Source organism: Bos taurus, chromosome 10 (assembly GCF_002263795.3).
Source record: "Bos taurus isolate L1 Dominette 01449 registration number 42190680 breed Hereford chromosome 10, ARS-UCD2.0, whole genome shotgun sequence".
Classification (NCBI taxonomy): Eukaryota; Metazoa; Chordata; class Mammalia; order Artiodactyla; family Bovidae; genus Bos; species Bos taurus.
The window spans coordinates 37,903,279-37,925,923 of NC_037337.1; the positions used below are offsets into that span (position 1 = coordinate 37,903,279).

The 22,645-nt window shown below is 41.6% G+C and overlaps 1 protein-coding gene across 6 annotated transcripts in view; it reads left to right on the forward strand.

Annotated features, from left to right (window-relative positions):
- STARD9 (StAR related lipid transfer domain containing 9) overlaps positions 1-22,645 on the forward strand; it is a 140,203-nt gene that overhangs the window by 6,279 nt on the left and 111,279 nt on the right. For 5 of the 6 annotated variants that reach the window (XM_024998192.2, XM_024998201.2, XM_024998193.2 and 2 more), the window contains exon 3: positions 771-887. In XM_024998192.2, coding sequence (XP_024853960.1) covers positions 771-887 — 117 coding nt within the window. Of the gene's footprint in view, positions 1-770; positions 888-8,187; positions 9,515-22,645 lie in introns of those variants that run through there. The other variant, XM_059890711.1, reaches the window with a different exon arrangement.

Consider the following 22,645-nt stretch of genomic DNA (forward strand, 5'->3'; position numbering starts at 1 on the left):
CTGCTTTGTTCTGAGAGCTTATATTTTTGGTTCTTAAGAATAAATCTTGGCCAAGATCACACTCTAATCTGCCCCCTGCTCACCTCGCTGGCCAGCTATCCTCTTCTGAGTCCAGTTATCCACTCAGAATCTCTTCGTCATTCTGTCAGCCTCATTCTACTGTGGGTTTTAGTACCCAGTTCGAGGGATTGTTTCTCCCTGTCCAGAATCTAAATATTAAGTAGTAAGATAGGCATTTCTGTGAATAATGCCACTCTCCCCAGTACCTGGAGGTCGGTAGAATTTCCAAGCTGCTCTCTTCTACCCCGAGCAGTTGGATTGGGCCCAGCTCTTCTGTCCAACATGCCTTCTGGAGGTGGATACCCCAGGGACTTCTGTGAAAGCTCTAGGTTGACAGAGCCTGTCAGGCCCAGGGACTGAATTACTCATACACGACTGGTATATTCTATAGCAATACTCAGAGAAGAAATGATAGTAAGAAGAGGAGGCCCAGGGAAGGAGAGGTTTTTTATCCCAAGCGGTCTTACGCCTCACAGGTCTGGTTTATATATAGATATGTGATAATATGATAGACATTTAATTCTCTGTTGCTTCATTGTACCTAACAAGATGAAGACAAAGGTTACTTTTTCCCCCCCTTTCAGGTAGATATCATAAAGGTTCTCATGATCAGTCCAGGTATCTCTATCTACAAGCAGAGGAATCAAGTGCCTCTGATTTGATTCTGATATTACAGTAGAGAAGATACTAGATTCTGTGTTTAATTTTAGGTGGATGGTCGACCTAATGGCTTTGGCGACTCCCGGGAGAAGGTTGTGGCATTTGGCTTTGATTACTGCTACTGGTCAGTCAACCCAGAGGATCCCCAGTATGCCTCTCAGGATGTGGTAATGTCATTTTCCTTCACTTTCCCAAGGTCTTTATAACTGGATAATTATTGGGAAATTAACGTGGAATCTGGGCCCTGGCTATTTCTTACTTATGTAGGTTGGTCAGAAACTAATGATGTTTTGGTCTGGGAAGTGTTGTCTGCAGCAGATCTGCTGAGGACTGAGAGGATGAGCCAAGCCTTTACTGGCTAACGCTATTGGTCATCCTTCCTGCTGCTTAGCTTTCCCACAAATTTCCAAGGCAGCAGGTCTGGTCAAGGAGGTCTACATAGGACTTCTGTTGCTGTGAAGCAGCAGCATTGTCCTGGTTGGAGCACTGTCAGAGGTCATGCATTTGGTCCCTGTGATGGCCAGCAAGCCTTGCCTGATTCACTTCTGTGACCACAGACAGTAGCTCTTATCCTAGCAGTTGCCAGGGTCCTTTCTAAAATTAGAAAAATAATATCTTTGGCTTTTCATATGTTCTTTCTTAAATGAGAAAGAGAATACTAGAGGAATATGTCCTTAGGAAAAAGTATTGAAAATGGATATATTCGGGGAAGAGCCCTAGACAACCATTGCCTATCAGTCTATATGCCTTTGAATAAAAAGCCATAGTGTCTTTTCTGCTTAGTATTTCAATCCTTTATGAAACGTTCCCAAATTATGCTAAAGATACCATTTTATCAAGTTTGAGTGATTTAGAGGACAGAATAGGCATACCTCATTTTATGACATTTGGTTTTATTGCACCTAATAGATACTGTATTATTTACAAATTGACTATTTGTGGCAACTCTGTATCGAGTAAGTCTGTCTGTGCCATTTTTCATAGCATTTGTTCACTTTGTGTCTCTGTGTGACATTTTGGTAGTTCTCATAATATTTAAAATTTTTAAATTATTATTCCATTTTTATGGTTATCTCTGGTCATGTCACCACTATGACTCACTGAAGGCTCAGATAATGGTTAGTATTTTTTAGTCTTAAAGAATTTTCTAATTAAGATTTGTTCATTGTTTATAAACATACTGCTATTGCACTTAGTAGACAGCAATATGTATAAATTGTCTTTGGTATGCACTGCTAAGTTGCTTCAGTCGTGTCTGACTCTCTGTGACCCCATAGATGGCAGCCCACCAGGCTCCCCTGTCCCTGGGGTTCTCCAGGCAAGAACACTGGAGTGGAATGCCATTTCCTTCTCCAATGCATGAAAATGAAAAGTGAAATTGAAATCGCTCAGTCGTGTCTGACTCATTGCGACCCCATGGACTGCAGCCTACCAGGCTCCTCTGTCCATAGGATTTTCCAGGCAAGAGTACAGGAGTGGGGTGTCATTGCCTTCTCCATTGGTATGCACTAGGAAACCAAAAAATCCACGTGACTGCCTTTGTTGCAATTATTCACTTTATTGTGTTGGTCTGGAGCCAGACCTGTAACATCTGCAAGGTCTACTAGTACTGATTTTTCTGCTAGTGGAGACTTCTGAAGATGATTGGATAGTTCTAAATCATGGAAGTATAATTCCCCATCCTTCCCTTTTGAGGGGACCACGTGGAAACAAGATCCTAGACCACTGTGGGATTTGTTATTTTTGTTGGTCCCTTCTGTTATAATATGAGCACCTCACTTTTGTAGTCACAACTTATTTGCCATAAATGCTTAGCAGGTGCTGCTGCTGCTAAGTTGCTTCAGTCGTGTCCTACTCTGTGCGACCCCATAGACGGCAGCCCACCAGGCTCCCCCGTCCCTGGGATTCTCCGGCAAGAACACTGGAGTGCGTTGCCATTTCCTTCTCCAATGCATAAAAGTGAAAAGTGAAAGTGAAGTTGCTTAGCAGGTGCAGTGTGGGTATTACCTGGCCCCGACAAAGCCTTCTCTGTCCTTTGAAGGATGAGGGCTCTTGCAGATCCAGGCTTGTCTTGTGGCCCCGGACTTTTATCCCAATACTCAAGCATGTATGAGGTAACTGGTTTACTGGTGTTCATATTGTTCCACTGAGATCCTCCAAGAAGGGCCAGGAAAGGAACTGACTCTTAAGTAAGAGGAAGGTACTCCTAAAGCAGTTCACAGTTGTGACTGTATCTGTGGCATTGAAGACAGTGGCCTCTAGAAGAAAGTGTGAGCATTCCAATGGCTCCTTCCATTCTTCTTGGCCATGGCATACCTAGGACTGTTCTGCATATAAGAAACATTAACTATTTTGTGTAACATTTGATAGATAATCTGGGAAGTATATGTAAACAAAACAAAAATCACCATTTAGTGTACACTGTACAGGTATAATTTTGTTTTGAGGCTCATATTTTGTATTTATGTAGCTTAAGTGTGTAAAAATTATCTAGTGGAAACCCAGAAGCCCATAGAGGAGGGGAATTCATAAATGTGATTCCTCTTCTGTTGCCTGATTTGAAATTCAGTGGATAGATCAAATGGGATTTGGACAGGAAGCCTGTGCAGAGAGATAAAACCAGTGCCTCCTGAAATTTATTCTGGTTTGTTTACTAAAAGTCTGAGGCATTCATTGGGTAGTATATGAGGGGGAAGGAAAGGAATCTCTGTCACAGGCTGGAGAAGGGCCAGAGTTTCCAGAATGTTGTCAACACTCAGATCCACCTGATTTGTTTGGAGGGATTCATCACTGACAGAAATTGGAGTCCAGACTTTTAACCCTAATCAGTATGGCTCTGAGGTCACCAGGGTTAGGAGAGGCAGATTGTTATAAAATAGGACTTGACATAGGAAAGAGTTTATATGTCATCTGGTTCTTCCTCTCCCAAAATACAGCAGTGCTTTTTACTGTCTTTCTGATCATATTGTGCATCATCCCCCAAATCTTCCATGCCTCTTTGTAGTCAGACTGTTCTCCTTAACCACCTAGCCCCTGGCAATGTTTTCGTCCCTACAGTTTTATCTGCTTCATAATGCTGTAAAAGTGTAATATAACAGTAGGTAGCCTCTTGAGTCTGCCTTACTTCACTTAGCATGATGTATTGAGTACTTGAGATTCACCTCTGCTGTGGTTTGTAATCTGACCTTGATTCAGACTCATGTAAATAATTTTCTTGCCCCAAAGGAATCTTATGGCTTTGAAAACATTGATTCTAACTGTAAAGAGTGAGGGACCAAGTCCCTGGAGGACTGTACCTCCTTTTATGAAGGAAGGACTGTCATCACCCTCAGAAATACAGCACTGATTTCAAAATATCCAGATATCTGCGTTGAAATATTCCCCACTGGTCTTAGGGGGCTTTTGAGCGACATCATAAACCATTGCATGATAGAAGTTGATGAGAATCCACCTATTTGGTGTTGGTGCTGTCTCCTCCTCATGGTCTTTTAGAATGTTAGAGCTTGAAGGGAACCTAGCAGTCATCCAGGCCAGGTTTTCCCAGCCTCAGCACTATTAATATTCTGGCTGTGTAATTCTTTGTTGTGAGGAATCTGTTCTGGGCACTGTAGGATCTTTAGCAGTGTCGCTGGCCTCTAGTCTCTAGATGCTGGTAGTAGTCCTAAATATGACAATCAAAAATGTTTTCAGACAAGGCCCATCTTCTAGGCCAACCCTCTTATGTTCCAGATACAAAGTATAACTAACATAGGCTTATATAGGCAGTTAATGCCCAAGCAGGACTAGAACCTTGCTTGCTCTGGTGGCCTTTGCATTGCGTTGTGTCATTCTACCTCCTCTCTTTATGCATATGTTACAGCCTCAAAAAATTAGTTCAAGATTAAAATTCCTTAGTGCTTTAGCACTTCCCAGTCCTTAATGGTGACACACTTAAACACATAGATCAGGTGTCAACAAATGAGTCTGTAGAGAGCAAGTCAACTGTAAGTTCTTCTGAGAGGCAGCTTCCTCGTTAATTATCTATAGATCCTAAATGTTTATCATTTCATTTGACTCTCTCCCCAAAATCTATCAAACATATGTTTTACTCCGTTTTATAGATAAGGAAACTGAGGCATGAAAGGTTACAAGGCTTACCTGAGTCACTTAGCCAGTGAATAAGTAGTGAAGCAAGGATTCAAACCCAAGACAGCCCGGCTCTAAATTGTGTGTCGTGTCCACCAAGCCTCACCGACTCTCAACATTAAACAATTCTCGTTTAGTCTACTAGTGACCTGGTTCTCTCTTTCTACGTGTTATCTGTTTCCACCGTTTCAACTTGAAATGGAGAAGATTTTATCCTCTTTCAGTAGTTGGGGAAATTTAGGCTTAAAGAGATTATATGATCTGCCCAAAGTCACACAACAAGAAAATGAGTCTTGGATTTGAACGCAGGATCATGTGAATGCAAAGTTCATATTCTTTTATAAAAATATAAAAAGAGGTATATAGTAAAAGGAAGAGAAGGAAAATTGAGGAGAAGGGATGATGGGAAAGAGAGAGAAAAGGTTATGGTGAATGGGGATTGGCAGGGGATTATACTATCTGATTTGACATCAGAATCGTGGGGTAATGGACATCAGCATTCCATTTTTTTTTTTCCAATTTGAAAGCAATCGTTGTTTATTAACTGACTAGATTGCAAAAATAATTATGGTAGATATCTTAGTTCATCCTTCTAATAAGCCTGTTGATCTAGTCTTCCCAGTTGCCAGCATCTCCACCTTCTACAAAATGGGTGGTCTTTTTCTTCATTCCTCCTCATGGAGAAGACAATTTAAAGGGTCACAGGAAGCTGCTTGCTTCTTTGAAACATTTTCTAACATAGACGTCATGAATCATATCCTCCATACAGATGATGCCATATTTCCCAAGAGATTGTGCAATCAATGTGTTATCCATCAGGGCAATTCACTTCTTGTTGATTTTGCCATAACCTTACTTAAGAGATGAATTCATTTATAGACTTCAGATTTGGGTACCCCCATTCAATGTATTGGAGAAGGACATGGAAATCCACTCCAGTATTCTTGCCTGGAGAATTCCATGGACAGAGTAACCTGGTGGGCTACAGTCCACAGGGTCACAAAGTTAGACACTACAAGTGACTGAGCACTCTTGAAGTTAGAACTGGATTTGAATTCAGGCACAGCCACTTATTAGCTGGCTTTCTTCAGACAGATAACTTAACCTCTCTTAGTTTTTTTAGCTGGAGTTACTGTGAGGAGGAAAGAAAGAATGATGTGAAGTATTCAGTCTAGGGCTTGGCAACTAGAAGTTGAGTAAATGAGGTCATGAGTGTTGTGGCTTGGGCTGTGATTATCACTATCACAGTACAAGAGAAGCAAGGCTCATGCTTCTTTCTAAGAGCTGAACTAGTTTTGAAAATCTTTTCTTTGAGTCTGTTGTGCTCACTTCTGGGACCAGCATGCTCCACTTGGAAAATTAACTTCCCTCCCTTCCTCCCGGTCAGGAACATCTGTTGGAGCGGGAGTCCTCTGCTCAAGCATATGGTGTTTGGGTGATTACGTGTTTGTAAAAATTTCCATGAAGAGCATTAGCTCAGCTTTACCCACCAAGGACTGTGAGTGGCTGTCAAAACAAGTGCAGACTGAGTCAACAGAAAGCCAATCAGGAACAAAAAACCACCCAGTCCTTGTGGGACGTAATTGCTTCTATACTCCTGGGAATCTTTATTTTAAAGTGCTTTTGTTATTTGGCTAAAACACAATGCCTAAAATGCCTGTAGCTTTTCTACATGAAAAGTTGTGTGAGTGAGCAGGGATTTCCTCCCCACAACTACCAAATTCAAAACTGAAATTCTAGTAGCACTGTGATTGTGTTTGTTGTTGTTTACATGTCCACAATACGCTGAACATCACACAACACACAAAGACCATCCTTGCTTACCCTCAAAGAGCCCTGGCAGGGGCCAGGATGGAGGCAGTGTGTGTGTGTGTGTGTGACGTGCATGCATGCATGTATGTTGGTGTTACAGGTTCTTTGGTGAACATACTCTCCAGTCCTGGACTCCAGTTTAAGGATGTTAGGCACCTGGAAAGGCTTCAGAGGAAAACCCCACACATCCCAAAATGATTAAAGGGCCGGCTTCAGGAACCAAGAGGAAAGCTACTGTCAGTGTAGTGCACGCCATGTGTGTGATTATTTAATGAAGAACATTGCTCCGGAGACAGGAAAGACAGGTGACAATAGTGCTTTGCAAGTATGGAGCATGATGATTTTAAGTTTATGCAGCGTTAGAACAAGCTGGTCTTCATTGCCACTAGGAGAAAATAGAAGAGAATTCCCTGGCCATCCAGTGGTTTGTACTCTGCGCTTTCATTGCTGAGGGCACAGGTTGAATCCCTGGTCAGGCAACTGAGTTTCCACAAGCTGTGCAGCACAGCCAAAAAAAAAAGAAAAGGAAAAAATAGAGAAATTTTGGATTAAATTACAAAACACTGTTTGTAATTAGGACATGAAGAGTACCTTGTGCAGAGTTTTTGAATCCAGCTAAATAGTTTTGACTTTAGAATTCCAGAATTTTGGTGTTAGAAGAAATACTAGAGACCGTCATGACACATATTTGAAGGATAAAGGCATAGAGAGACAAAAATAGCAATTATAGGGTGTTTTTTTCTTTTTGGCTAGTCCAGAATTATGCTTGATGTTGTATGGAAATGTCTGTTGCTTATTCTAGCGACAGGGTCGTGAACTGCAACACAGAGTTTCCTGCAGGGCAGGAAGTGTGCTGCTTAACAGAATCCCAAGGAAAGATCTTGTTCTTGAGACTGGGCCTCTCCCTGGCTCTGTACTCCATCAAGATGAGGACATAGCATTGTAGCCATCTAGTAGTATTTGGCGGCATTGAACGCCTACTATTATAGGTTCTCTAATGTGACATATGCTTTTTTGTACAGTTCTTCTGTGTATTCTTGCCACCTTTTCTTAATTTCTTCTGCTTCTGTTAGGTCCTTGCCAGTTTTGTCCTTTATTGTGCCTATCCTTGCATGAAATGTTCCTTTGGTATGTCCAATTTTCTTAAGAGATCTCTAGTCTTTCCCATTCTGTTGTTTTCCTCTATTTCTTTGCATTGTTCACTTAAGAAGGCTTTCTTATCGCTCCTTGCTATTCTCTTGAGTATATCTTTCCCTTTCTCCTTTGCCTTTCACTTCTTTTCTCAGCTATTTGTAAGGCCTCCTCAGACAACCACTTTGCCTTCTTACATTTCTTTTTCTTGGGAATGGTTTTGGTCACCACCTCCTGTACAATGTTATGAACCTCCATTCATAGTTTTTTGGGCACTCTGTCTACCAGATCTAGTCCCTTGAATCTATTTGTCACCTCCACTGTATAATCATAAAGGATTTAATTTAGGTCATACCTGAATGGCCTAGTGATTTTCCCTACTTTCTTCAATTTGAGCAGTTCCACAAACTATGGAATATTCTTGATGAAATGGGAATACCAGACCACATTACTTGCCTCCTGAGAAACCTGTATGCAGAACAAGAAGCAACAGTTAGAACTGGATGTGGAACAACGGACTGGTTCATAATTGGGAAAGGAGTACCTCAAAGCTGTAAATTGTCACCCTGCTTATTTAACTTATATGCAGAGTATATCATGAGAAATGCCAGGCTGAATGAATCACAGGCTGGAATCAAGATTCCTGGGACAAATATTAACAACTTCACATATGCAGATGATACCATGTTAAAGGCAGAAAGCAGAGAGGAACTAAAGAGCCTGTTGATGAAGGTGAAAGAGGAGAGTGAAAAAGCTGGCTTAAAATTCAGCATTCAAAAAACTAAGATCATGGCATCCAGTCCTATCACTTCATGGCAAATAGATGGGGAAAATGTGGAAACAATGACAGATTTCATTTTCTTGGGCTCCAAAATCAATGCAGACGGTAACTGCAGCCACAAAATTAAGACACTTGCTCCTTGGAAGAATAGCTATGACAAACCTAGACAGCATATTAAAAAGCAGAGACATCACTTTGCCACAAAGGTCTGTATAGTCAAAGCTATGGTTTTTCCAGTGATCATGTATGGATGTGAGAGTTGGGCCATAAAGAAGGCTGAGCACCAAGGAATGGATGCTTTCAAACGGTGGTGCTGGAGAAGACTCTTGAAAGTCCCTTGGACAGCAAAGAGATCAAAACAGTCAATTCTAAAGGAAATCAACCCTTTAATTGGAAGGGCTGATGCTGAAGCTGAAGCTCCAGTGTTGTGGCCACCTGATGGGAAGAGCTGACTCATTGGAAAAGACTCTCATGCTGGGAAATATTGAGGGCAAGAAGAGAAGGGGACAACAGAGGATGAGATGGTTGGATGGCATCACTGACTCAATGGACATAGTTTGAGCAAACTCAGAGAGATAGTGAAGGACAGGGAAGCCTTGTGTGCTGCAGTTCATGGGGTTGCAAAGAGTCAGACACGACTTAGCGACTGAACAACGACAACAACATTGTGACCAAGCTGGGGGCTACTTACTGCTTCCACAGAAATAGCATTTCTGTCTGGGGACTGCAACCCATTATAAGATGATAATTGACCTATGACCTCCTGCCTCAGAAAGCAAGTAGGGTGAGGCAGAGAGGAGTATGACCCTCACTTTTGTTGTTTCTGCTGTACTTGGAATGTGAATGAAGGCTTTGGAGAAGAGGAAAGAAGGTGGAAGAGTTACTGAAACTGAAGAGGGACCCTGGAGGAGCAGGAGAATGGGAAAACATGAAGAAGAAACTAAGGTGAGAAGGAATTTGAGAGTTTACAGAGGGGTTAGGATTATATCATTTTTTATAGTAGATAATCATTTCTAATTTGGGTATAGGAACAGGCTCGGATAGGTTGAGTAGCTTGCTTCAAGGTCACACAATCAAGTAATGGAGCCAGGATTCAAACCTTTGACTGTGTGATTCCGAACTCCAAGCTCTCAAATGCTGCACTATTTATACATAGTTCTCTTTGTTTCTGTATTTCCAGTGCTGCACGTCTTAAATGATCAATCAGTGGTTAGCGGATTGATAATTTCATTTATGGTTCAATGGATGAGAAACAAGCAGGACTCTGCCTTCCTGAATCTTGTGGCCTATTTTGAGAAGGCCTTGCAGTTTGCCTAAGCTAGAGAGCCACAGACATCTATGAATTTCTCTGTGCATCCCTTTCCCTAATGCATATATGTGCTAGGGCAGCTGGGGAGCGTGTGGGCGTCAAAGGATTTTCTCATGAATATTTGCAGAGCTGTGTGCATTCCATCGCTAGTGCTAGTTCTTCCCAACCAAGATGGAGACAGAAGTAGAAGGGAGAGAATTTTATAAGAAAAAGCCTTTTTGTGCAATAATTGGATGGGGCTCTGCAGGCCTGAGTGGGGGAAGGGAGATTACCATGAGTGTTTCATTTCAGCACATTCCCTCTGCCAACAGCACAGCTGCTTGGCTCCATAAGCGTGTCCATGGGCTGGATTTTAAAGGAATAAGGTCATTCTTTTGGCTTCATCTAAACTCATTTTTTCCCCTCTCTAGAAACTTGATTGTCAGTCTTTAAAGGGTAGCTTTTAGACTTAGAAAAAAATTTGAAGAACTGAGATCCTTGACACTTAATGCTTGCTGTTGGTGCTGGATGTCTGTACAAAAATGAACAGCAGAAATGAGAGAAATCTTATAAGAGGCAAAAGCTTGTTTGGATTTTTTTTTTCTCCTCTGTGAGCCAAGGGTAACAAGGAATTTCTGGTACTATCTGGAGTCCTTGAGATTTAGCCTGGAGAGAGAGGTTGTGTATAGGAGTGGCATGCCCAAAGCTTGATAGTCAGCTGGAAACTTGGGGCAGCCTAAGCATAAATACAGATACAGATCCTGAGACATGTCCTTGCTGTTCCTGCAGTGCTGAGAAGTTGCCCTATACTCCACTTCCTTTACACTTGAATTTGTCCTGGATTTAAAAGGATTGTCAGTTGATTGCTTGAAGATGAGAGGCATGATGAGAGATGATCACTTTGAGGATCTTTGGAAAAACTGATTTGCAAAATCACCCGAACAAGACGATGTAAAATGAAGAACAGCCCTTTGAACAAAAGGTCTGTGTGTTCACCACAGTGGACACGTGTTCACAGGCAGACTGATAACAGTAAGCTTCTCCAATAGGAGCCACCTGGTCTGCATGTCCAGGCGCTGAACTCTCTCCACATACTTGCACAGTGAGCCTGTGTCTGGTCCCCTCTCAGCAACTTTCAGTGGTCCTGTTTTCGGGGAGCCAGTCCAGCTGACCAACAAAAGGCCCCTGCTAAGTGCAGTGTTCCAAAAAGGGTTCAGAAAGTGTCGGGAAAGAAATGGGACTGGTCTCTCTCTAGTTCTTTGCTCAGCAGAAAGCAGACAGCTGCATAAAATGTGTTAGTAGGTTAATTAATTAAAATATTTTGCTCTAAAGATGATACAAGCTACCTGGAAAATGTTCAAACAGTCCAGAAGGGTATAATGTAAAACCCCAAACCCCTTCCCCTTTCATACTTCCCTACTGGTCTCATTCTTCAGAGGTAACCACTTATCTTTATTTTTTTTTATTTTTATTAACCACTTATCTTTAAAAAAAAAAAAAAGTACTAACAGGCTTACACTGTATATTTTATTTTCTACTGGCTTTACTTTATCACCTTATCTTGGCCCTAATTTATTGGCAATACCTATAGGCAATAGGCAATACCTATTAAAACAATAGGCAATACCTATTGTTTTAATGCTATATAGAATTCCATCGTACAAAGGTATTGTAGTTTAATTATTTTTCTAGTGATGTATGGTTTGAATATATTATATATAATTATAATTCCATAATTATGGATTCCTGATATTATAAAATATGTATTATATTATGTGTCTGCTGTTCTCTGTAATACTAGAGTGAGCGTCTTTAATTTCTAGTAGTATAGCTGCTTGTTTGGAAAGTAGTATATTTTAAATTTCAATATATTTTTGTCTAATTTCCTTCCCAAAAGATTATACCAATTTACATGCTTAACAGTAGTGTATCAGAATACTTTACCACATTCCTTGTCAATACTATGTGTTATCAAACTCTTTAATCTTTGCCTGTCTTATTAGAAATGGTATCCTATTTTTAGCTTTTCTTTATGTTATATTTTATGAGCATCTCTGTATGTTTCTGGGCCATTTGTATACTTTCTTCCCTGTGAATTATGTGTTCATGTATTTTTCCCCATTTTTCTACTGTACTGTTCATCTTTCTCTTATTTTTAAGAGCAGTTAGAATATTAAGGAAAATGTTCCATGTCATAGATGTTGCAATTGTTTCCCCTGTTTACTTTTGTTTTGATTTTGTAATTTTTCCCCTGTGTGTGTGTTTAAATGTAGTCAAATTTATTGACCTTTCTCTGTGGCTTTCTGGTATATTAAGCTTAGAAGGGCCTGCCATTCTGAAGTTATGAAAGTATTTGCTTTTTTTTTTTTCTGGTATACTAATGAATTTATCTTCTTAATTTAAATATTTGATCCATTTGAATTTTTTTGGTGAAGGAAATGAGGTGGGGCTTGAACATCCGTCCTTTCTCCGCTAATAATGTTACGGGAAACACACTGACTGAAGCTTCCCATCCTGGCCAGGCACCATAGTAACCATTTGGATGAGTTATTTTATGACAGGAGGTTCCTTACTAGGAACATGGAACTAATAAGCCACCACCAATAGGAATAGTTCTGGAAAGGTCAAAAGGAGATGCCACCTGTCTTACCACCTCCCAGAATCCTTCTCACTGGCATCCGTCTTGGCTGAGCAACCAGGAAGGACACTGAGTCAAAATGATTGGCCAGAAACAACCTGGAAACTAATCCCATCACCATAATACCTGAGACTGCAAGCCACATGGCAGAGCGGTCCTCCTGGGTTCCCCCACCCTCCTGCTCTCTGCCCAGGCACCCCTTCCCAATAAAGTCTCTTGTTTTGTCAGCACGTGTGTCTCCCTGGACAATTCATTTTCGAGTATTAGGGAAAAAACCCCTTTTGGGCCCTGGAAGGGGTCCCCCTTTCTGCAACAATATGAAAAAGCCATTTTTATCATTTGCTTAATTCCTGGGTATACCTGGGGTCTCTTTTAAAATTATTTTATTTCATTGATCTATTTGTACTTTTGTGCCAGAACTATATATAGTGTTTCAGAAGTTTCTTTTCCAAGATCTGAAGTTAGGGGTGGTCATTATTGTGTCTTGGCTCTAATTAGTCTGTGGTTTACACATATTTGCATAAGCTCAGCTTCCAGCAAAAATATCCTTTTTAGAGTCCTGAGCAGGGGCTTCCCAGGTGGTGGTGGTGGTGGTGCTGCTAAGTTGCTTCAGTCGTGTCCGACTCTGTGCGACCCCATAGACGGCAGCCCACCAGGCTCCGCCGTCCCTGGGATTCTCAAGGCAAGAACACTGGAGTGGGTCAGGTGATGCTAATGGTACAGAATCTGCCTGCTAATGCAGGAGATTTAAGAAAGTGAGGTTCTATCCCTGAGTCGGGAAGATCCCCTGGAGGAGGTCATAGCAACCCACTCCAGTATTCTTGCCTGGAGAATCCCATGGACAGAGGAGCCTGGCAGGTGAAAGCTGATAGAGTCTCATAGAGTTGGACAGGACTGAAGCAACTTAGCATAGACACATGCAGAATCCTGTACAGGTGTGGGGATGAAGGGAAAGAATGTGTTTATATCTTTTTTTTTGTTTGCTTTTACCTTTTAACCCTTTTCTCTTACCTCTCCATTAAATCAACATTAAGTTTGATGTCTTATTTGTGAAAGTTCACTAAGATCCTATAATATGTGATTATTTCACCTTCTTCATTCATTCAACCTACATCTGCTGAAAAATAAGCCAAGAATTGTGCAAGGCACTGGAAATAATCCATAAGAGTTAAACATTGTACTTACCCATGAAAAACTTAGTTCTTGAGGGAGACAGGTACATAGAGTTAATTATCTTACAGTGTGGTAAATACTGTAGTAAATATTTTATTAAACATTTGAAAAATCTTGAAGAGAGAGGTTAGCCTTTTTTCATTGGGAGTGGGGGTGGTGTCAACAAGTCTAGTCCACAGGGTGATTTCTCTTTTCAGTACTGAATAGGATTTAAACATGTAGTTCTTTTCCAAAGGTGAGAAGGGCCTTAAGACTTGAAGGTGGTGGTTCACATGCATGGATTTAACTACACAATTTGGTGAGTTTCCAAAAAGATCAGTGACTTCTCAAAAGCATCACATGAGTCATTCGCTCATCTTTACTTGATTTCACTCCCTTCTGGTTTCATTCTAGATACCACTTAGTCTTATAAAATAGGTTTATGAATCATTTGATTGAGCCTGGCTGTACAGAATATTAACTTGATTTCTGATCATTATGAGAGAGCTGGGTTCAGTAAAAACTTCTTTTCTCTCTGCAGGAAAGGCAGAGTGGATGGTTTCTCAATTTTCAAGTGTGAGGCAGAGGAATATGAGCTATTTATAGATTCACCTCCCCCCACAGATGAACACAATAGAAGCCTGAAATCAAATGGTGACCAGATGTGCCCAGGCATCTCCCAGTCTGTATTTAGAAGCTGGAAAAGGCAGAGCCGCTAGGAAGTTGATTTCAGGGCAGAATTGGTTGGACTCACTCATAAAATGATCATCTGTATACAAACAGTCCCTTGCGTCTGGTCCGTAGGAGCAAAAGGGTAAAAGAAGTGTGTGCGCAAACTCATTTTTCTTGCTTCTTTTCCTGGCAGTGGGAGATTATTCCTTTGTTAGTCATTTCATTGCTCAACTCTTTCCTCTGTGGGGTAAGAGCCAGTGTGGCTTCCATGCTGTTGGTAGAGGTAGTGGTTCTGCTCAGATGAGAAGAGATCTGACCGAAATGGAAACCCTCAGTTGCTTTTTCTTTTTCTCTTTACTATTCCTTCCTTATTAAACTAACCCCATCTTGCTTGTGGTGGTGTTATGGTTTAAAGCACAAACATGTAGTGGGTTCTGGCTGGTATTGCTTTTCCTTTCCTTCCCACATTAAAGATTTTTGAGAAAATAGAAGCAGCTTCCTCCTTTAATAAGCATTTGGCACCATTTGCATGGAGTTTAGAGACTCGATTTCAGGGTTTGGAAAAATAATGTTTAATTTTGGAGAATGTTCTCATGAACGAATCCTATAAGTGGCAAGAAAGAAAAAAATACCACGTTTTGAGAACCTACTGTATTCCAGGTACTGAACTGAGTGCCTAATTCCTCTCATTCACTCTTAAACAGCAACCCCATAAAGTGGGTTATTACCATCTCTGTTCTATAGATGTGAGAAACAGGGCTCAAAGAGGTTAGGGTAAGTTCTTTAGGTCCACACTAAGAGGTGGAGTCCGGATTGAAACCCAGATCTGGTGTCTGCAAAGCCCTTGCTCTTTCCACTACCCCTGCCATCGGTTGTGTGCCCTAACTCCTCCTGACTATGTGCTTGCCTCTGATATTTGAAGTATGATATGAATTAGCTGACAATTAGAAGAATTTGAATTGTTGAACTTTGCATTTATCATAAGAAAGGATCCAGGAACCATAATGAGGAACATGTGGTTTCAATCCTTCCTGTTGATGCTTTTCTCTGAGATACGGAGAACACCATCTATTTTAAATTTTGTGTCTGAAGCAAGTGCTGTCTACAGGTGGAGTCAGGGTGTTTTCTACTGAACCCCTCAAATAACTAGTTGACCCAGTCACTTTCTGAGATGCAAGAAATAGCTCCTACTTTATAGCAAATGGATGCTTCGTTTTACCTATTCTGACCCAAGATGTTGTTATTGTTTAGTCATTAAGTCACGTCCAACTCTTTGTGACACCATGGACTGCAGCATACCAGGCTTCCTTGTCCTTCACTATCTCCTGAAGTTTGCTCAAACTCATGTCCATTGAATTGGTGATGTCATCCAACCATCTCATCCCCTGTCGCCCCCTTCTCCTCCTGCCCTCATTCTTTCCAAGCATAACGGTCTTTTCCAATGAGTTGACCCTCTGCATCAGGTGGCCAAAGTCTTGGAGCTTCAGCTTCCAATTAATATTCAGAGTTGATTTCTAAAGATTGACTGGTTTGATCTTGCTGTCCAAGGGATTCTGAAGAGTCTTCTCCAGCATCACAATTTGAAAGCATCAATTCTTTGGCACTCAGCCTTCTTTATGGTCCAACTCTCATATCCATACATGACTACTGCAATAACCATAGCTTTGACTATACAGACCTTTGTCAGCAAAGTGAAATCTCTGCTTTTATTACACTGTCTAGACTTGTCTAACTTTCTAAGGAGCATGTGTCCATTAATTTCATTACTGCAGTCACCATCAGTGGTGATTTTGGAGCCCAAGAAAAAAAATCTGTCAGTTTCCACTTTTTCCCCATCTATTTGCCATAAAGTGATGGGACTTGATGCCATGATCTTATTTTTTTGAGTGCTGAGTTTTAAGCCAACTTTTTCACTCTGTTTCACTTTCAGCAAGAGGCTCTTTAGTTCCCATTCACTTCTACCATTAGAGTGGTATTATCTGCATATCTGAGGTTGTTGGCATTTCTCTTGGCAGTTTTTATTCCAGTTTATGATTCATCCAGCCTGACATTTTGCATGATGTACTCTGCATATAGGTTAAATAAGCATGGTGACAATATACAGCCTTGATGTACTCCTTTCCCAATTTTGAACCAGTCTGTTGTTCCATGTCCAGTTCTAACTGTTGCTTCTTGACCTGCATACAGGTTTCTCAGGAGACAGGTGAGGTAGTCTGGTATTACAATTTCTTGAAGAATTTTTCACAGTTATGATCCACACAGTCAAAGGCTTCTGTGTAGTCAATGAAGTAGATGTTTTCCTGGAATTCCCTTGCTTTTTCTATGATCCAACAGATGCTGGTAATTTGATCTTTGGTTCCTCTGCCTTTTCTAAACCCAGCTTGAACATCTGAAAGTTCTCAGTTCATGTACTGTTGAAGCTTAGCTTGGAGAATTTTGAGTATTACTTTGCTAGCATGTGAAATGAGTGCAATTGTGTGATAGCTTGAACATTGTTTGGCATTGCCCTTCTTTGGGATTGGAATGAAAATGATGTTTTCTAGTCCTGCGGTCATTGATGAGTTTTCTAAATTTGCTGACATATTGAGTGCAGCACTTTCACAGCATCATCTTTTAGGATTTGAAATAGCTCAGCTGGAATTCCATCACCTCCACTGGTTTTGTTTGTAGTGATGCTTCCTAAGGCCTACTTGACTTCACACTCCAGGATGTTTGGCTCTAGGTGAGTGACCACACTCTTGTGGTTGTTCGGGTCATTAAGACCTTTTTCTGTATAGTTCTTCTGTGTATTCTTGCCACCTCTTCTTAATCTCTTCTGCTTCTGTTAGGTTCTTGCCATTTCTGTCCTTTATTGTGCCCATCTCTGCATGAAATGTTCCCTTGGTATCTCCTATTTTCTTGATGAGGTCTCTAGCCTTTCCCATTCTATTTTCCTCTGTTTCTTTGCAGTGTTCAATTAAGAAGGCTTTCTTATTCCTCCTTGCTATTCTCTGGAACTCTGCATTCAGATGGGTATATCTTTCCCTTTTTCCTTTTCCTTTTGCTTCTCTTCTTTCCTCAGGTATTTGTAAGGCCTCCTCAGACAACCATTTTGCCTTTTTGCATTTCTTTTTCTTTGGGATGGTTTTGGTCACCACCTCCTGTACAATGTTATGAACCTCCATCCATAGTTCTTTAGGCACTCTGTCTCCAGATCTAATCTCTTGAATTTATTCATCACCTGCACTGTAGTAATCATAAGTGGGTTTGATTTAGGTTATACCTGAATGGCCTAGTGGTTTTCCTTACTTTCTTCAATTTTGCCTGACTTTTGCAATAAGGAGCTCATGAGCCACAGTCAGCTCCTGGTCTTAGTTTTGCTGGCTGTATAGAGGTTTTCCATCTTCAGCTGGAAAGAATATAATCAATCTAATTTTGGTATTGACCATCTGGTGATGTACATGTGTAGAGTCGTCTCTTGTGTTGTTGAAAGAGGGTATTTGCTATGATCAGTGTTTTCTCTTGACAAAATTCTGTTAGCCTTTGCCCTGCTTCATTTTGTATTCCAAGGCCAAACTTGCCTGTTACTCCAGGTATCTCTTCACTTCCTACTTTTGCATTCCAGTCCACTATGATGAAAAGGACACCATTTTTTGGTATTAGTTCTAGAAGGTCTTGTACATCTTTATGTATCTATTGAATTTAAGCTTCTTTGGCATTAGTGGTTGGGGCACAGACTTAGATTACTGTGATGTTGAATGGTTTGCCTTGAAAATGAACTGAGATCATTCTGTTGTTTTTGAGATAGCGCCCAAGTACTGCATTTTAGACTCTTTTGTTGACTATGAAGGCTACTCCATTTCTTCTAAGGGATTCTTGCCCACAGTAATAGATATAATAGTCATCTGAATTAAATTCACCCATTTCCGTCCATTTTAGTTAACTGATTCCTAAAATGTCAATGTTCACTCTTGCCATTTCCTGATTGACCATGTCTAATTTACCTTGATTCCTGAACCTAACATTCCAGGTTCCTATGCAATATTATTCTTTATAGCATCAGACTTTACTTTCACCACCAGACACATCCACAGTTGAGTGTTGTTTCCACTTTGGCTCAGCCTCTTCATTCCTTCTGGAGCTACTTCTCCACTCTTCCCCAGTAGCCAGGTTTTGAAGTGGACTTTACAAGTGGTGAAATGTGCCCATGAAGGAACCTGGGATCTGTGCATTAACGCTGCCAGCCGGTTGCTCCTTTCCTTCCTGGCACAACTCAGTATGACCTGGTACCTCTTTCTTTTTTGGCTGTACCACGTGGCATGCAGGATCTTAGGTCGCTGACCAGGGATTGAACCCGTGCCACCCACAATGGATGTGTGGAGTCTTAACTACTGGATCACCAGGGAAGTCAGCCTTTTTTTTTTGTTACCTCTTTTTAAAAAAAAAAAAAAAAAAAATTTTTGCCTTTTCATACTGTTCATGGGGTTCTCAAGGCAAGAATACTGAAGTGGTTTTCCATTCCTGTTTTCAGTGGACCACATTTTGTCAGAACTCTTCACCATGACCTGTCTGTCTTGGGTGGCCCTACATGGCATGGCTCATAGTTTCATTGAGTTAGCCAAGGCTGTGGTCCATGTGATTAGATTGGTTAGTTTTCTGTGATTGTGGTTTTCACTCTGTCTGTCCTCTGATGGAGAATGACAGCATCAGACCTTGCTTCCATCACCAGTCACATCCACAACTGGGTGTTGATGAGAGTGAAAGAGGAGAGTGAAAAAGTTGGCTTAAAGCTCAACATTCAGAAAACGAAGATCATGGCATCCAGTCCCATCACTTCATGGCAAATAGATGGGGAAACAGTGGAAACAGTGTCAGACTTTATTTTGGGGGCTCCAAAAACACTGCAGATGGTGCCTGCAGCCGTGAAATTAAAAGACACTTACTCCTTGGAAGGAAAGTTATGACCAACCTAGACAGCATATTCAAAAGCAGAGACATTACTTTGTCAACAAAGGTCCGTCTAGTCAAAGCTGTGGTTTTTCCAGTAGTCACCTATGAATGTGAGAGTTGGACTATAAAGAAAGCTGAGTGCTGAAGAATTGATGCTTTTGAACTGTGGTGTTGGAGAAGACTCTTGAGAGTCCCTTGGACTGCAAGGAGATCCAACCAGTCCATCCTAAAGGAGACCAGTCATGGGTGTTCATTGGAAAGACTGATGTTGAAGCTGAAATTCCAATAGTTTGGCCACCTGACGCAAGGAGCTGACTCATTGGAAAAGACCCTGATGCTGGGAAAGATTAAAGGTGGGAGGAGAAGGGGATGACAGAGGATGAGATGGTTGGATAGCATCACTGACTCAATGGACATGAGTTTGAGTAAACTCTGGGAGTTGGTGATGGACAGGGAGGCCTGGTGTGCTGCAGTCCATGGGATCACAAAGAGTCGAAGACAACTGAGCGACTGAACTGAACTGAATTATTTTTGGCTATGCTAGGTCTTCATTGCTGCACAAGCTTTTCTCTAGTTGTGGTGAGTGGAGGCTACTCTTTGTTGCAGTGCACTGGCTTCTCATTACAGTGGCTTCTCTTGTTGTGGATCATGGGCTCTAGGGTCTGGGGGCTTCAGTAGTTGTGCTGCACTGGCTCTAGGCTCAGTAGTTGTGGTGCATGGGCTTAGTTTCTCCGTGACATTTGGGATCTTCCTGGACCATGCACTGAACCCATGTCACCTGCATTGGCAGGTGGATTCTTTACCACTGAGCAGCCAAGGAAGCCCGTGGTACCTCTTTTTCTAAGTAGGTTCTTCCTCATCTGTGAAATACCCTGGGATGTCCAGTTTCATGTTGGGGAGGGAAAGATGAAAGCAGGACCTCCAGTTTGAATCCAGAAGAATCTTAATATATGTTTTTGAATGAGATGAAATCCTATATTGTTTTCTAGTTCTATCCTAAATTCCACCTGCTTTAATTTCCAAATATTTATTTTTCAATGAAGATGAACCTCATCTGCTCAGTATCTTCCACATAGCATTTATACACCAAAGAGAATGAGTCTCTCATGCATTCGTCAGCTTGTTAGGGCTTTTAGAGGTTTATCAACTATGCTTCTTTGAAAATCAGCCCCAAGTTTCTGAGTGACTCTCCAGGTTTGTGTCAGTGCATCTCTGGGTCATCACCAACAGATGACTTTTGAGCTAAGTGCTCAACACTGTCAGGTCTCTTTTTGATCACCTAGGTTTTTTTTTTGTCTTTTGTATGCACTTTAATAAGTGCCTGTGACAACATCAAGAAGCACCTTTGTTCCAGGGCTATTGGCTAAGGCTGGAGTCACACTTTATTTGGTTGAGGTGACTTGAGATAAAGATCTGAGGTACAAGAAGCGCCACAAGACAAGTGTGGTTTGAAGTCTCGTGATTCTAACATGCAGCTCTGTCTTTTGCAAAGTAGGGCAGTCTTCAGGGTTGGAGGAGGAAAGTGTGGTTCGAGAGGGGGAAGCTGCCTGCCGGTGGGATGCAGGAGGCAGATGCTGTTCAGATCAACACGAAATTAATCTCTTTAACCAGACCTTGGATTGCTGAGAATGATATAGGCTTCAGCTGGGCTGCTGAGCCCGACTGTGAAACTGGAACCATGTTGGGGGGTTCAGCTCATTTGCTTCTCCAGCATTAAGATTGGTCTCTAGAGACCCATTCAGACTAAACAGTATTAAAAACAGGAAATTTGCTCCTAGCAGCATAGTTGCAGGAAAACTTTTTTCCACTTAGGCAGGAATGAGAGTTAAAAACAGAAACTCCATCCTCCAGGCTTGTTTTCTTCTTATATAAAAGTAATGTTTGCAACTCCCAACGACTTGAAGCAGCTTGGCCCTACTTGACTGCCTGTCAGACTACTGCCTGAGGGGATTCATTACAGAAGGTGGTAAAGAGCCCTTGTGAACACATTAAAAAATATTAAGGCAGTGCTCTGTGGAGGATGCTGACTTGGTGATGTTTGTCTTCACCTAAGATCACGTATGCAGAATTAATGCTTGAAGCACTCAGGGGAGACCTAGAGAACAGCTATTGTTTAATTGGATTCAGCACCCATTTATGGTGTGTACTCTGGATTGGGTCCACGGGTTATGTATTCATTTATTCAGTCATTGTTAACTGAGCACGTACTGTGTGGTGTGCATGGGTGCCTCAGACACGTGATGTGCTTTTTATCCCTTTTGTACTGTGGGACCAGCTTGGGTTTGCTCCTGACAGTCAGCCTAGGGCAGCCCTGAATCAAAGGGTTCAACTCCTGGGACTGCTGCTCTTCTGCATAATTGGCTGCTGAGATTGATGGGGGTGGACAGGGGGACATTTTGGAAGAAGAGAGTGAGGACAAAGAGGAAAGTAAAACCTTGAGAGGAGGGCTTCCCTTTCGGCTCAGTGGTACAGAATCTGCCTGCTAACACAGGAGACTCAGGTTCTATCGTGGCTCCAGGAAGATCCATCATGCCATAGAGCGACTCAGCCCCTGCAGCACAACTATTCAGCCTGTCCTCTAGAGCCTGGGAGCAGGAGTTACTGAAACGTGCACACCCAGCCCTACAGCCAGAAAAAGGCCCGCACAGTAAACAAAGACCCAGCATAGACAAAAGTAAATAAATTTATAAATTATATATATATATATTTTAAAAAGCTAGAGAGGAAATGCTGTTCTTTTCTTCCTCTCCCACTGTGATGTCACTCTAAGTAGTCCAGCGGGGAGAGAGTGGACCAAAGGCCTCAGTGAACGTGAGTGACCCTAGCCTCTGTTCACCATGCTTGACCAATGTGTCACAAACAAGGTTCTATAGTAGAAGAAACTGTATGGTGAAAAGATTCTTTACAGATGTATGTCATTATTTTTTGCTGGTAAGAAAAACAGAACTGCTTTTTAAAACTTTAAAGTGGAATATATGCACAGAAAAGTGCACGTATTAGAAGTGAACAGCTTGTCACGCGAGTGTACGTTCCTCGGTTCTTTGTCTCGTCACAACAAAGATTTGGAGCAACGGACATTAAAGCCCTCGGCTTGTCACAGCTCTCAGGTCTTGGACAAACCGTGCTACAGCTCTTAGGCAAATCAGTGTTACAGCTCTATTTTATTTAGAAGATAGCAGGAGAGTGAGAGAGAAAGAGAGAGAGAGAAAAGAGCGCACGCACGCGTGAGAGAGAGTCCAAGAGAAAGCGCTTTGGCTCCTCCTCTTATATGTTTTTTTCCTCCACCTGGGCCTGCCCTATGCAAATTGGGCTTAGCCAGGAGTGCTGTTTGTTCTGTTTGTTCTGCTTGAAGTCTTCACTCTGGTCCTTGGACCTGCCTTGTCTTTTAGCCACCGCC